The 14,386-nt window shown below is 51.3% G+C and overlaps 2 protein-coding genes across 6 annotated transcripts in view; both read right to left on the bottom strand.

Moving 5' to 3' along the window:
• Window positions 1-14,386, bottom strand: part of SYNE3 (spectrin repeat containing nuclear envelope family member 3) — a 109,258-nt gene that overhangs the window by 44,001 nt on the left and 50,871 nt on the right. For all 5 annotated transcript variants that reach the window (XM_019010127.4, XM_055361891.2, XM_055361892.2 and 2 more), the window contains exons 5-7: window positions 6,826-6,987; window positions 5,021-5,368; window positions 1,891-2,027 (exon numbers count right to left, since the gene is read on the bottom strand). In XM_019010127.4, the coding sequence (XP_018865672.4) occupies window positions 1,891-2,027; window positions 5,021-5,368; window positions 6,826-6,987 (647 nt within the window). The remainder of the gene's footprint in view (window positions 1-1,890; window positions 2,028-5,020; window positions 5,369-6,825; window positions 6,988-14,386) is intronic.
• On the bottom strand, window positions 12,654-14,076 carry LOC101126853 (uncharacterized). Its single transcript, XM_019010130.4, is given in 1 exon segment — window positions 12,654-14,076. A coding segment is annotated over 1 exon segment (480 nt). The 5' UTR covers window positions 13,659-14,076; the 3' UTR covers window positions 12,654-13,178.

A 14,386-nucleotide genomic window follows, 5' to 3' on the forward strand; every position in this document is an offset into this window, starting at 1 on the left:
CTTGGGACCTGTAGTCTCATATAATTTACATTCATGGGCAGGATACGGTGGCTCACACCTGTAGTCCCAGCACTTTGGGAGGCCAAAGCAGGAGGATCACTTGAGGCCAGGAGTACGAGACCAGCCTGGGCAACATAGCAAGACCCCATCCCCCCCAAAAAAAATTTAAAAATTAGCCAGGCATCATAGTGCATGCCTGTAGTCCTAGCTACTCGGGAGGCTGAGGTAGGAGGATTGCTTGAGCCCGGGAGTTCGAGGTTGCAGTGAACTGTGATTGCACCACTGCACTCCAACCTAGGTGACAGAGCGACACCTGTCTCCAAAATAAATACATAAATAAATAAAAGGCATGAGTGTTCTCTGATTCTATAGTAGGTATAAAGAGCTGGGAGTCTGAAGCCAGACAGGCCAGCTATATGACCTTAAGTGACTCAATATTAACAAGCCTCAGTTTTCTCACCTATGAAATAGGCAACACAGTGCTCCTCTCATATAATCATTCTAAGTGTTAGATGAGATGACACATGGAGACATTATTCTTCCAGTAACGGAAGAATAATTCATTCAGACTGGCCCTCCCACTGAGTACAAAAACAAAAGACAAAAAAATTGCTTGATCAAAGTTTTAAAAAACAAATAATAGAAATGTGAGTCTAACCAACTTTGACCCTGAGGGCATTTGCCAATCTGGAAGAAATAGCTACAAAACTGAGTTAGGGTTTTGGCAGCCACTCAGGATAAGGGTCTATCAAAAATGGGCAGATTCTGAAAACAGCACCTCACATGAAGCTGGGATCGCAAAGGTCCATGCCCTCAGGATAAAAGTGCACTGCAAGCAAGCCAGTCCAACAGACGGATGGCCCAGCTTCATGACCAAGGAATACAAGCCTTGAAGACAAATTATGGAGACCCTAGACCAGTCCTGCCTGCCCCCAGGCACCTGGAAGAAGCAAACAAAACCCTTTCTTGAGTAAGATACCAGCATTCTAGGCCCATTTAATTTCTACAAATAATTTTTCAAACACAATGTCCAGCACCAAGTCATAGGAAACCAATACCTGAAATCTCAATGAGAGAAACCAGAGGGAGAGGAAGACCCTTGGCCACTCTGTCTCCCTGCCTACTTTGTGCACAGGAAATCCAACCCCCCAACCCCAATCCGACCCCTACCTTAGCATCCCACGGGGGATCCAGGCCACTGCCCCAGTTTTATAGATGTAGGCCTGAGCATGCTGTGGGATGAGAGCCACACAGCAAAGGTAGGAGCTCCCTTTGTTCATTCTGAAGGAGCTCCCTGTACCAGGCAGAGGTAGGAGATGCACGACAGCTGCGTGGACAGTTGTACCATGTTCAGAACACTCGGAGGCTCATGCAGTGAAGACAGGTAACAGATTTCAAATCAACACTTTGCTCGGTTCCACACAGGGAGGATACAGGGCTGCTGCATTTGCTAAACTAGGAAGCTGGAGGTCCTGCTGTGCCTGAGCCCGGGGGCTGAGGGGCACGTGGAGGCTGGTCTGGAGACGGCTCAGATGTTGAAGTCAGCATCCGAAGGCAGGGGAATGGAGTCTGTCTGTTGAAAAGCCCTCCCTTTGGGCCATCACCCCTCCCCAGTGCTAACCTGCATGAAGAGTCATGATAGGATGGGTGGCTGAGCCACTAGCCTGGATAAATGCAAAGTTCAGGCCTCTTTCTGGGAGCAAATGCAAAACAGTCAAAGGGGACAGTGTCTGAGCCAAGTGAGGACCTCTAAAAGCCAGTCATTGAGAGGTGAAAAGAATGGTTTAGAAGTTACTATGTTGCAGGAGAAAGCAAGCCCGCCTTCTGGAGATGGGGAAATGTGGGTTCCAGCACACCCTGAGTCCCACCACCCTTGGCCTTCCCAGATACCTCTGATACTCTTGGATGGCAGCGATGACACTATCAGAGAGTGGCTTCAGGTTGTGAGGGAAGATGATGAGCTCCTTCAGCTGGGCTTGCAGCCGGTCCACCCGGGGCTCCTCAGAGGCCAGCGCCGCCCGTGTTGCCTGCAGCACATGACGACACCACAGCGGGAGGTGAGGCTCCTCAACAGGATAAGTGTGTGTGTGCAGGAGGGTGAGCGTGGCCAGTGGAGGTGGGCTAGGCTAGGAAGAAACTGTCACCAGGGGCAGGAACTGGGGCCCCACTCTTGAGCTCAGCCCCTGCTCTCCCATCTCTAGCTCCATGACCTGGAACTCAGCCTTTACTGTCTGTTGCTGGGCTACAGTTCTGCTCTTTATTGTCCCCTACCTCCCAGCATTGTCATGGCAAACACTAGCTCCTAATGGTACAAATAACTAATACTCAGGGGACACCAATGCCAGGCTGAGCGCCCTGGGTGTCCCATTCGTTTAAGCCTCACAACAGTCCTGAAAGGCTAGTCTCCGTGTCCCAATGTTATTTACAAGGAAACTTGGGCTAAGAGCTCTCTGATGGTTGCAGAGTCTGTAGATGGTGGACCGGACATCAGACCAGGGCCTCTTCATGCCTCTAAAGGTGCTTTGTGAACCCGGTTATTATTCTCGGCAGGCCTAGAAGCTATTTGCATGGACTATTCCTAAGCTGCTTCACTTCAACATGTGCAAACACTCCAGACACAGCCTTTCCCTGCTGTCCTGGGAAGTTCCACGTTTGACCTTGATCTGCAGGACTCTCAGCCCCTTGCTTGGCCCTGCTCAGTAGGAGGCAGGGTGGGGTAGTAGAAAGTGCTGGGCTTTGCCACAACACAGAGCTGGCCTGGAGACCCACCTCTGTCTTTTCCTAGCTGTGCACTTTGGGCTGTTTCCTCATTGATAAATGGAGCCACTCTCACCAACCACATGGGTTGGGTGATATTGACAAGGCACTTGGTACAGAGCAGGGGTGCGTTGGTCCCTCCCCATCCCCAGCTCCCTCAATCCCAGGAGGCAGCCTTGTGCTTCTGTCCTTCTTGACCATACCGACCTCTGATCGATCCTCCATTCACAGGGAACCAGGGGCAGCTCCAATTAGGCTTAGCCTGGGGTGACCCACGGATGAACAGGGTTTAGAGTATTAAGCTCAAGGGAGAAAGCACAAATAGAGGGAAGGATTTTAGGCAGCAGCTGGGGCAATAGGGGCCACTATGTAGGCAGAAGGACACAGAATCTGCCCAGCCGGCCCTGTTCATTCTCAAAAATGTTCCTATCGCTATTCAATTAGTTAGCAAACGTAATGACGTCTATGAAAGTTTTCACAGAAGACCAGACACAGTTGGTTTGTGGGAACTGGCAGGTTGAAAATCATTCATGAAGAAGCCCAGCACATCAGTGGTCAGGAAAGCTGGCCGGCCTGCAGGAATTCAGCAGGAAGGGCAAGGGTGCAGAGGGTGAGCAAGACCGGGGGCTGTCCCTGGAGAGAGGCCTGTCCAGGCCACTGGAAGGCCCATCATCAACTTGAGGCAGTGCTGGAACACCCAGGGCCCTCATTCCTGGGAAGGACACTGCCCCATGGCTGGGTGGCCTGACTAAGCATGACCTTTTTCTAGGCTCAGTTCCCTCCTTGTAAAATAAGACCACATCCCTTCCAGCTCTGACATGCCATGCTGGGACCTATAATGTTGTCAGGTTTAGTTTGCTGATTCCTTGGGAGGCTCAGGAGGGCGGACCCTGCCAGGTAGTTGCATTTCCTGACCAGACACTGGATAAGCCACAAATCCACCCTGACTTCAACCTTTGCTGCAAACAGTCTGCCTGAAACAGATGAGGGTCCTGTTCCCGTCAGCAGAGGGATAACACAAGTCATACCCAGCCCTCTGCTCTCTCGGGAGCATCCCAGGGTTGCAGTCCCAGGGGTGATGGATCCACTGATGCCTGGATTCCCGGTCTGTTCCTCTTGCTATGTTAATTTTCTAGAACTGGGAGCCTGAGCTGGCCCAGTGGTTGGAAGCATATGACCTTGAGTCAGATTGCCTGGGTTCAAGTTAAAACCCCTGTCTCCACCTATTGGATGTATAACCACAGGCAAGTCTCCTAGCCTCTCAGTGCTTCATTTCACACATAACAGAGGTTAAAGTAATTTTCCGAAAGCCACTCAGTTAGCAAGGGGAGAAACTAGGACTTAAACCCAGCTAGTCTGGCCCCAAAGTCCCCATCCCTCACCACTGTGCCACACCACCTCCAAGGCGCATTGAGGCAGACAGTCCTAAAGCAGGGGACAGTTCCCTTTGGAGGAAGGTGATAACTGCAGGGTAACCTGTTCTGCTACAAGATCGAATGAGAAGACAGCCCTTTGTTTCTCCCTACTAAAAATATTTTTGCGTATGAGCAAAGATTAGAAGGAAGAGAAAACATATAACAACAGTGGCAGAGTGCAGGTAAGATCTGGGATGGCTTCCCTTGGAGATATCTCCTCTCATGAAGTCGTGATCCTGAGTTAACAATAAATAAAGACAGAGGTGGGGAGGGCCGTTGCTTCTTATTTTAAAACTCTCTTTATCCACAAGTCAAGCTTCAGTTCGTATACCTCGGGGGAGGGGTGGGGAGCCTCTGATGGGATGTCATGTCGGGGTCTGGGAAGCACCCCCCACCACGGTGGGCCTCTGCTGCTTGGCCTCCTAAAGGCCCATGTTTGTTCCCCATCATCTCCACATTAAGAGTTTCCCCTTCTGATCCAATATTCCCTGTTCCACGCAGAGGAAGCCCTCACCTTATCCCACCACTGGGCAAGAGAGTAGCTTTGAGGCCCAAACCTGGCTGCCCAATCCCCCTCTGCTGTTATTTATTCACAGACCTACCATGTGACTCTAGGGATGTTGGGGAAAAAAGTCTCTGCAGGCCCCAGCTTCCTCATCTAGAAAGTGGGGATAAACACCCAACTTGTCTACTCCCCGCTCAGGGAGCTGAGATACCAAGAATCCCGGAGAAACAGAGTGAGTGTGCTCAGGGCTCAGCCCGATTCTCCATCACAGAGGAGGTCTGAGTGCCAGGACCCTGGGCACAGACAACACCCTGGGCTCCATGACTCGGCCAAGCACGCTTACCGAGTAGCGTCTCCAGTGTGCCACCAGCTCGTCCTCGGTCCCTGCTTTCGCCGCAGGCTGCAGGCCCTCCTGGGCCAGCCTCTGCAGGACCATCCTGAACTCACTGAGCTCAGCCTCCAGCTGCTTAATCTGCTGCTCACAGGCTCCCCTGGACTGGAGCAGGCCCCGCAGCCGCTCCTCCTCCTCCTCCCAGAGGGCGCGCAGCTTCTCCAGAACTTTCCTCATCTCTTCCAGTTCTCCGGTGATCTTCTCTGCACCCAAAGGAGAGGTGTTCCGAATGACACCCACAGACTGCTCCTCCAGCCTCTCCAGAGACTCCTCACCCTTGGGAAAATCTTTGGCAATGTCCTGAAGAGGGTAGAGGGGTGAGGGAAAAACAGGCAGGGAAAAAGAATACAGTTGCTGCATTTTCCAGAGCAGACCTGGGACTGCCCTGCAAAACACTGATTCCTGGAGTCCCGCGTGAGAGCCAGAGAGGGGCCTTCCCAAGGCTGGACTGTCTGCCTTAAGTAGCATGGACTCACCACCTGAGAACCCTATTCCTTCCCCATAAGTCTTTTTCAAGCCATTTGATTAAGTCAAGGAGAAAGTCTCTGTTGGGTGCTTCTGTCTTGAACACTTTCTGACATTTGTTTATCTTCCTTTCCATGCCTTCAGCTGGAAACAGTGTGGAGCCAAATAGAACCAAATGGCTCCGTTCGGTTTCATCTTATTTATTTGTGTGGTTATCTACCTATTTGGAATTGGCACCATCTTTTCCATTTATGACAGTGATATGTTTTCTTTCTAAATAAATAATCATCAGTTTTTTAAAAAATGAGTCCATTTAAATACAAATATTAAAGAAATAGTTCAGATACTGCACAGTTGTGGCAAAATTTATCAAGTGGTTCTTGAATTATTAAAGACATTTTACCCACTCAGTTTATGGAGGGAGTCAGAGGCTCATTGAAAGCCATTCAGCAGGTGAAAAGTGGGGAGCCCACATCTCCCCATGGCAGATCTGGTGCCTGCACCACGGTTCTTCTCCCTTGGCACCATTGCCATGTGGGCTGGATCGTTCTGTGCTGTGTGGGGCTGTCCTGTGCACTGTAGGATGGTTTTGCAGCATCCCTGGCTGCCACCCAGAGGCAGTAGCAGCAGCCACCCCCTCTACCCTCTTAGGACATTGCCAAAGATTTTCCTCAGGGCAAGGAGTCTCTAGACACTGCCAAATGCCCCCCATTAGAGACCCACCAGCCTAGACCATGCTTCTGTGGTCCTGGGTTTCCAAATGCTCTGCTGGCCAGGGATTTCCATAAAGCCTCTGAGGACCCAAGCGTTTAGACTAGATTCCACGCTTCTCCTCACGGGGGTCTGTGGGCCATGGGTTCTTATATATTCTGTGGCACCAAGCACTGTCCTGTTAAAGAAACTATGACATAGGGCAGGGCGTGGTGGTTCACACCTGTAATCCCAGGACTTTGGGAGCCCGAGGCAGGCGGATCAGAAGGTCAGGAGATCAAGACCATTCTGGCTAACACGGTGAAACCCTGTCTCTACTAAAAATACAAAAAAATTTGCCGGGCGTGGTGGCGGGTGCCTGTAGTCCAAGCTACTCAGGAGGCTGAGGCAGGAGAATGGTGTGAACCCAGGAGGCGGAGCTTGCAGTGAGCTGAGATCGCGCCACTGCACTCCAGCCTGAGCAACAGAGGAAGACTCCATCTCAAAAAAAAAAAAAAAAAAAAAAAAAGAACTATGACATAGAACCCACCCTCTGTGACTGTCCCTAGGGTCCCTCTGGTTGAGACACAGCTGGGGATTACCTGCAGTGTGGAGAGGCGCTGCGTGATGGGCAGCTTGCAATTCCGCCCCAGGCAGCCATTCACCTTCTCCACCACCGCCTTCAGCCACAGTTGGAACTCGTCCACGCCTGCCTGGTATTCCTCATGCTCCCGGGCCACCTGCTCCAGCAGATCTACCCGCTCCTGCGGGAGGAGGAGAATCACCAGCCATGAGGGTCCCCAGCCCAGACAGCCCAAAGGCCAGAAAGCTCGTAGCCTGCCTGGGTGTGGGGGGGGTGTGTGTGTGTGTGTGTGTGTGTGTGTGTGTGTGTGTGTGTGTGTTAGCAGAGGGTGCAACCAACCTCCAGCCCTTTCTCTAGACACAAAGAGCTCTCAGATACTCTGCTCTGCCTTACAAACAATATGCCAAGAGAGTTGGCTTTGGAGACCAGAGCATGTTGGCACTGGGCCCTGTCACTATGCAGCTGGCTTTCTTGTTTGCCACATCCTAGGAATGGCATTCAAGACTGAGGTGTGGCAACAGCAACAACATTAGCACTACTACTACTACATCACACTGTCATTTTGAGCACTCGCCAAGGTGCTGGGCACTGCTCTAAGAGCTTGACATATATGAGCTCAGTGAAGTCTCCTGACCACTCCATAAGGGGGTACCATTACAGTCCCAGTTTGACAGGTGAGGACACCAAGATACAGAGAGGTAAAGTGACTTGCCCAAGGTCACCCAGCTAGGAAAGTGCCAGGATTCAATCCGAGCTGGGCTGAATGCTAGAAACCAGCATTTCTAGCTCCATTACACAACAGTGTCCACAGGCTGTGCAAATCAATGGCGAGCTGCCCCATTTCCCCATGAATACGGTGATGTGTGTTGCATGGGTTGGAATCATCTCTATTTTCAGCCAGTCCCACCAAAGGTCTTAACAACACAGGGGCAAGATGATGTCCTGAGGGTGGCTGACATTTGGAAAAACAATGGTGTCCTGCTATGAGCCCCCACTGTACTCCCAGAGACTAGGTTTTTCAAAACATGCCCTGATCACAGTGCTGTCTCCCCATATCCAGTCATGGCTCCCCACTGGCCCCAGGCCCAAGTCCAATCCTTACAGCCTAGCACTTCAAGGACAGGTGTCCATGATGTAGCTCTGTGGTCCAGCAGTCAAGACCCTGGGGTTAGGATCCCACTGCCTGTGGCTTGAACCTTGGCCCTACCTTGGGTACCTAATTAAACCCTTCTGTGCCCAAGTCCCCTCATCCATATGGTATGGTTAATAACACCTGCCTCATTGGGAGAAACTGAGATGAAATGGGCCAGAGCTCACCCCTAAAACAGAGCCTGGCAGCTGGTAAGCGCTTAACAACCTTGAGGCATTGCTGATTGTCTCCTGCCTTCTCCAAGCTCTTCTCACACCTCCAGCGGGTAACCACCTGCAGTACTAACCCCAGGCCCCCTTCTCACTCTGAGGCCATGCCCACTGCCCCAGGCTGAATTAACAGCCTTCCTTCTGAGTTCCCAAACCACTGGGATGCAACTTCATCACAGCAGTTGTCCATGGCATCCTCACCCACTGGGGGATCCAGGAGGTTCCTAGAAACAAGGCTGCCCCTGTTATTTCATCTCCCAGGGTCTAGCTCAGGGCACGTCCTGTGAACGCTTCCTGAATGGCAGGAAGCACAAATCTGGAGTGTTTGCCATCAGAGGAAAGTTTCCAAAGAGAGCCAAGAAAAGGGAAAAAGGAGACTCATTTAATAAGCACCTATGCTAGGTGTGCGTGGAACTTCAAAGAGTTATCTTATTTAACACTCAAACAATCACAAAACCCTCCTATCCTGCAAATGTCTAGACTGGAGTTGGGACATTGCAGAACTCTTTTGGTCTTACAGAAAAGATTCCAATGGCAAGTGTCAGACTCCAAAATCATCGACTGTTTCTGTCAAGGGCCACCCAGGAAATGCTTTTAGCTTGGCCTGCCATATGGAGCTACTCCACCGCCAGCATGCGACTTATGCTGTAGCCCATGAGTAGCCACAGATAATGTGAAAAGAATGGCCGCATTCCAATAAAACTTTAATTATGAACACTGAGAGGTTTTTCATATCATTTTCACACATCAAGAAATATTTGGCTTTTCATTTTTTCCCAACCATTTGAAAATGTGAAAGCCATTCTAGCTCATGCTTATAATCCCAGCATTTTGGGAGGCTGAGGCAAGAGGATTCCTTGAGCCCAGGAGTTCAAGACGAGCCTAGGCAACACGGTCAGACGTCATTTTTACAAAAAATAAATAAAAACATTAGCAGGGTGTGGTGGTGTGCACCTGTAGTCTCAGCTACTCGGGAGGCTGAGGCTGAAGCTAGGAATGGGCTGGATGTGGTGTCTGAACCATAGCTGGCTGACCTCAGCTCTTCACCACGGAGCCAGGCCCTGTCCAGGAGGGTTCTGACCATCTGCAAAGCTAAGTCAGACATTCTCAGCTGGGAAGAGTGAATGGGTAAGTGCATCTGAAAAACCCCTTAGCTCTTTCACATATGCTTTTTTCTTCTTTGGGAAGCTCCTCACCGAATCTAGAAATATGAATTCATATAAACCTTGCAACCACCACTGCAAGTAGGAGAAACCATCCCCATTTTAGAAATGGGGAAGCCCAGGCTTAGGACCAAGCTGTTCAGTAGAGATCTGAGAAGTTCTCTCAAGGCTGGGCATGGTGGCTCATGTCTATAATTCCAGCACTTTGGGAGGTGGAGGCAGGAGGATTGCTTGAGCCCAGGAGTTCGAGACCAGCCTGAGAAACACAATGAGATGGCATCTCTACAAAAAATTTAAAGATTAGCTGGGTTTGTGAAGGGCGCTTATAGTCCCAGCTACTTGGGAGGCTGAGGCAGGAGGATTGCTTGAGCCCAGGAGGTGGAGGCTGCAGTGAGCTGTGACTGCACCACTGCACTCCAGCCTATCTCACCTGACAGAACAAGACCCTGTCTCAAAACAACAACAACAACAACAAAAATTGTTGAGCACTCCAACTGGGGTTGTGAAAAAGAGAAATAACATTGGAGGCACCATACATTCTTATTTAGAAACCTAGTTTTATTTTTTATTTTTTGAAACAGAGTCTCACTCTGTTGCCTAGACTGGAGTACAATGGCCTGGTCTTGGCTCACTGTAACCTCTGCCTCCTGGGTTCAAGCAATTCTCATGCCTCAGCCTCCCAAGTAGCTGGCATTACAGGGGTGCACCACGATGCCTAGCTTTTTTTTTTTTTTTTTTTTTTTGGTATTTTTAGAAGAGACGGGGTTTCACCATGTTGGCTAGGTTGGTCTCGAACTCCTGACCTCAAATGATCCACCTGCCTCAGCATCCCAAAGTGCTGGGATAACAGGCGTGAGCCACCATGCCCAGTCAAAAGCCTATTTTAAAGTTATAGTAACTGAAATAGCTTACAACTGGAATCAAGAAAGACAAAATTCTTACAAAACATGGGCCCTGCTTGAATCTGAAAGTGGAGCAAGTGCAGGGGACAGTCCCCTTCATGCTTCCCGCCTGCAGCCCTAAGGATGGCTCCGGGGCCTCGGCAAGCTCCCCTGCTGGCTTCCCCTTCCTGCAGGGTTATTTAAATCCGTCAAAACTCTCCTGAAGCCTCCTCCATCAACAGGAAAGGCTCATTCATGAAACAAAGTGGGTCAGGAGTAACAGGCAGAGGCTGGATGCTGGGCCCCTGGCCGCGCTGATGGTGATAGATGCAGCCAGGAGTGAACTCTCCCGTGGAAGTGCCAGCCGTGGCTCCTAGTGTGTGAAGGATGAGGTGCTGGCACCCAGAGAAGTCCAGGGTAAATAAAAGTCTGCATGATGGGGAGCAGGTGCTCAGAGAGGACCTCGGCAGGAGGGGCAGGGATCCAGCTGAGATCCGTGCCAGGCATAACAGTCACAGGGCAGAATCCAGCCGTGCTGGAGAATGACAGGGTGACAAACGGGAAGGTGCTCAACCTCCTCGTTAGACCCAGCAATTACACCATCTGCGGCGGGCAGAGCTGTCAGGAATGTCAAAACCTAACCAATTAACAAGGGTAGTGTGGATTTATGCCTCTGCAAAGGGCTGCACGAGCAGCTCTGATTCATCACAAGCAGCTCTGATTCATCACAAGCAGCTCTGATTCACAGCCAAGATGCCAGACAGACGCGCCTTCTGTGAGGGCCGCCACGGGAAGCAGCGGGGGTGAGGATGCTTCCACGTGCCTGCCTTTGGGAAGACTAAATCGGGATTAAAAACAAACAAACAAGCCCCTCCCCGCAGCCAGCCTGCCCTGTCTACATTTCACTTGCAAACACTGCGGGCTGACAATGTGCCATTGCTCCCCTCTGGGCTTAGCCTTGGCCCTAGTCAAGAATCTCCCTCTAGCAGGTGGTCACAGAGGCTCCAGTTCAGGGAGGACCTCATGGTGCTTCTGTGGTTCCGTCCCCATCAACCCTAGAGGCTGTGCTAATTAACACGTTGGACGTCAAAAATGGGTTTTCCTCGTTGGAGCAGTGGCCTGTTCTAGCATGGCAAGCAGTGGCAATGGGCTCTCATAGGTAAAAGTAGGGGCACTAACCTGAACCTAGAGACCAATCCCACCCCGAGGCCAGGCCTGGACCCCCAGGAAGGCACCAGGACAGATCCATCGCTGGAGTCAGAGGACTGCCCCAAGAGAGACCTTTTATGCAGGGGAGGTCTTCATCAAGCGTTCAGAGCAGGGTCTGGGAGGCTGGGACCACCAAGGATCTCTGCAGGCTGCTGGGTATGTGGAGTGCCCACCCACCTTGGGATGAGGCTAGAATCCTCCCCCTTTGCCTGGGGCTGGAGGGCTGGGGACACCCAGGAGGTCAATGCTGGGGGCTGCATCCCACCTTGCTGATGAGGAGCTTAGGATTGAGTGGTTGGATCTCTGGCCAAGGGCGATGGAGAAGTTTGCCCCGCTCAGGAGCCTCTCAGGCTTCGGAAGAACATGGCACCCTCTGGATCCACGAAAGCTCCATCCATAGAATCTGGTGGATGCTATAGCTCCTCGCCCCATAAAAATGCACACTCATACCTTCCGAATACAAGATCAAAGAGGCTGCAGGGGTCCGCGTGGCCCCTCCCCACCTACCCCTCAGTTCTCCCCATGGCCAGCTTCTAGAGAGACAGGAAACACCTCCAGGGTACACCACAGCCCTCCTGTCTAAGAGCTGACCGGGCTCCCCGTGAGTGAGAACAAAGTCCTCAAGCTTGCAGGAAGACTTCATCAGGGGCCATGGCCTTCAGCCAACAGCTGAGAAAGCCAAAACTGAATTCACTTCTCCATGCAGGGTCCAGCCACCCCACAAACAACAGCGCCCCATTTCCACATTGGCATCAGCATTGACCAGCCATCTGGCAACTCCAAGGGCTTCCACCATGGAGGGAGTCTCCCCCTCACCACACCCCAAACCTCCCCCATCACCGCTGTCTCCGCACATGACACAGCCTTCCATGCTCCTGCCCCAGGACACTGCCAGGCGGGCCTTTGCCTCTTGAGAGCCCTGGATGCAAGGGCTCCCTCTTCAGCAGCTCAAACCTGCCTTTCACTGTCCCAGCCTGACCACAGAAGCACCCGGGGCCCCAGCTCATCCTGATGGTCACAGGTGCAGACACTAACGCAGGACCTGAGTCGCAGCTGCAGGGAGCGCCACCTTAGAAGTCATCAGCACCTCTGGCTTTTTCTACTGGGCCGCTGCTGTCTGACGCACAGAATGTTTTTTAATCTAAAAAATTAGTCCAAAAGGCCAGGTACAGTGGCTCACGTCTGTAATCCCAGCACTTCGGGAGGCCAAGGCGGATCACCTGAGGTCAGGAGTTTGAGACCAGCCTGACCAACATGGAGCGACCCCATCTCTACTAAAAAATACAAAATTAGCCGGGCATGGTGACACATGCCTGTAATGCCAGCTACTCGGGAGGCTGAGGCAGGAGAATCACTTGAACCCTGGAGGCAGAGGTTGCAGTGAGCTGAGATCGTGCCATTGTACTCCAGCCTGGGCAACAAGAGTGAAACTCAGTCTCAAAAAAAAAAAAAAAAAAGAGTCCAATAACAACTTCTCCATCTACTTCATAAAAAGACTGGGGGAGCAGATGAGGTCAGAGACAGGAAAAGGTTAGAAAAAACAGCTCTCACTGATAAGAGCTGTGATGTCTATAGTGTTTTGGATTGTGTGAGGGGAGAACCCCCTGGAATGAAAATGAGGCTCTTGGAGGCAATCATTTCAGCATCTGGGCCAGAATTGATGCTCACTCAGCACCCCAGCATCCACCCTCACATACAAACATGCACACACACCCATGCACATACATGCAAACCTGCACACACACCAACAACTTTTTATCTCATCTCCTCCACACCCTGCACCAGGCGCTCTCTGCTGATTGGCACAAGCACCTGTTTCCTGTAAAGCCACAGCAAAGAGGCTGTGGAGCCAGGCACCTGTCCCAGCTGGGCCAGAGGGGCAGACCTGGAGAGAGAATTGCCATGAAGCCTGCCCATGCCACACGGGACTTGGCAGGGCCGGATGAGGGCCAATTGGCTGCCTCTGCAAGAGCCAAGTCGAATCCCCGCCTTGCCCATCCATTCTGGACCTTGTGCAGTCTCCTGGAGCCTCCTGTGGCTCCTCTCTGGGGCCCTGCGGGTTGCTTTCCTTCAAACTGCAGGGGTGGAGTTCTCATTATTTCAACAGATAGTTCTGAGCACCTGCTGCATGGCAAACAGCCATTGTTGTTACTATTTATTCTCACTGCTACTGAGAGTAGAAGTCATTCTTTATATTGGCAAAATGCTTGCCAGTTTTCAAAGAGCTCACATGTAACCATACAGCCCCCACAACCTGGGTGCAGGTCAGGTGAGCTGCCCTGAGGCCACACAGCTGGGAAGCAGCAGTGCCTGGCCTGGAATCCAAGTCCCTTCCCAAGCGCCAGAGCCTTGTTCCTGGTGGATTTTCTAGCTCTGCTTATCGTAGAGCTTACTTCCCTTAAACTGTCAGCATGAAGAACCCAGGAGACGTTCAGTTCCAGCGCTACAGCCAACTAGAGAGCCAGAAATGCCAGATAAAATGTAACATAACAAACACCGTTTCAATGCATACCCACGTCACACCAAAGGAAGGGATATTCCCATGGGCCAGAAGTAAAGATGCCCAGGAAACCACCCTGTTAAGCTCACACAGGTGCCTGAAGTCTTGGTTACTAGAAGCTTGGATTTAATGCTCAGGCTGGAGTAAGAAGTGGGACTTTGGGCTCAGAGGCAACAGAGACCACTGCAAAAAGACGGAGCCTCAAGTGGGTGCCCGCCCCCACTAGCCAAAGGGTAAAGTAGAAAAAAATATTGTTACAAGCACAATCCGAGAAGGAAACGTGTGTGTTTTAGCCTGGGCCTAAAAACAAGCAAACAAACAAACAAAAAACCAATCACCCTTCAGAATATGGAGTTGGGGCCTGTTGTATGATTCTGGCTTGGGGTTCACGTTTAGAATATCCGCTTGATCTGGGAACCCCCAAGCCAATTCACTGACATAAAAATAGGAGTCGTGAAGATAAACCTC

The sequence above is a fragment of the Gorilla gorilla genome, chromosome 15 (assembly GCF_029281585.2).
Source record: "Gorilla gorilla gorilla isolate KB3781 chromosome 15, NHGRI_mGorGor1-v2.1_pri, whole genome shotgun sequence".
NCBI lineage: Eukaryota > Metazoa > Chordata > Mammalia > Primates > Hominidae > Gorilla > Gorilla gorilla.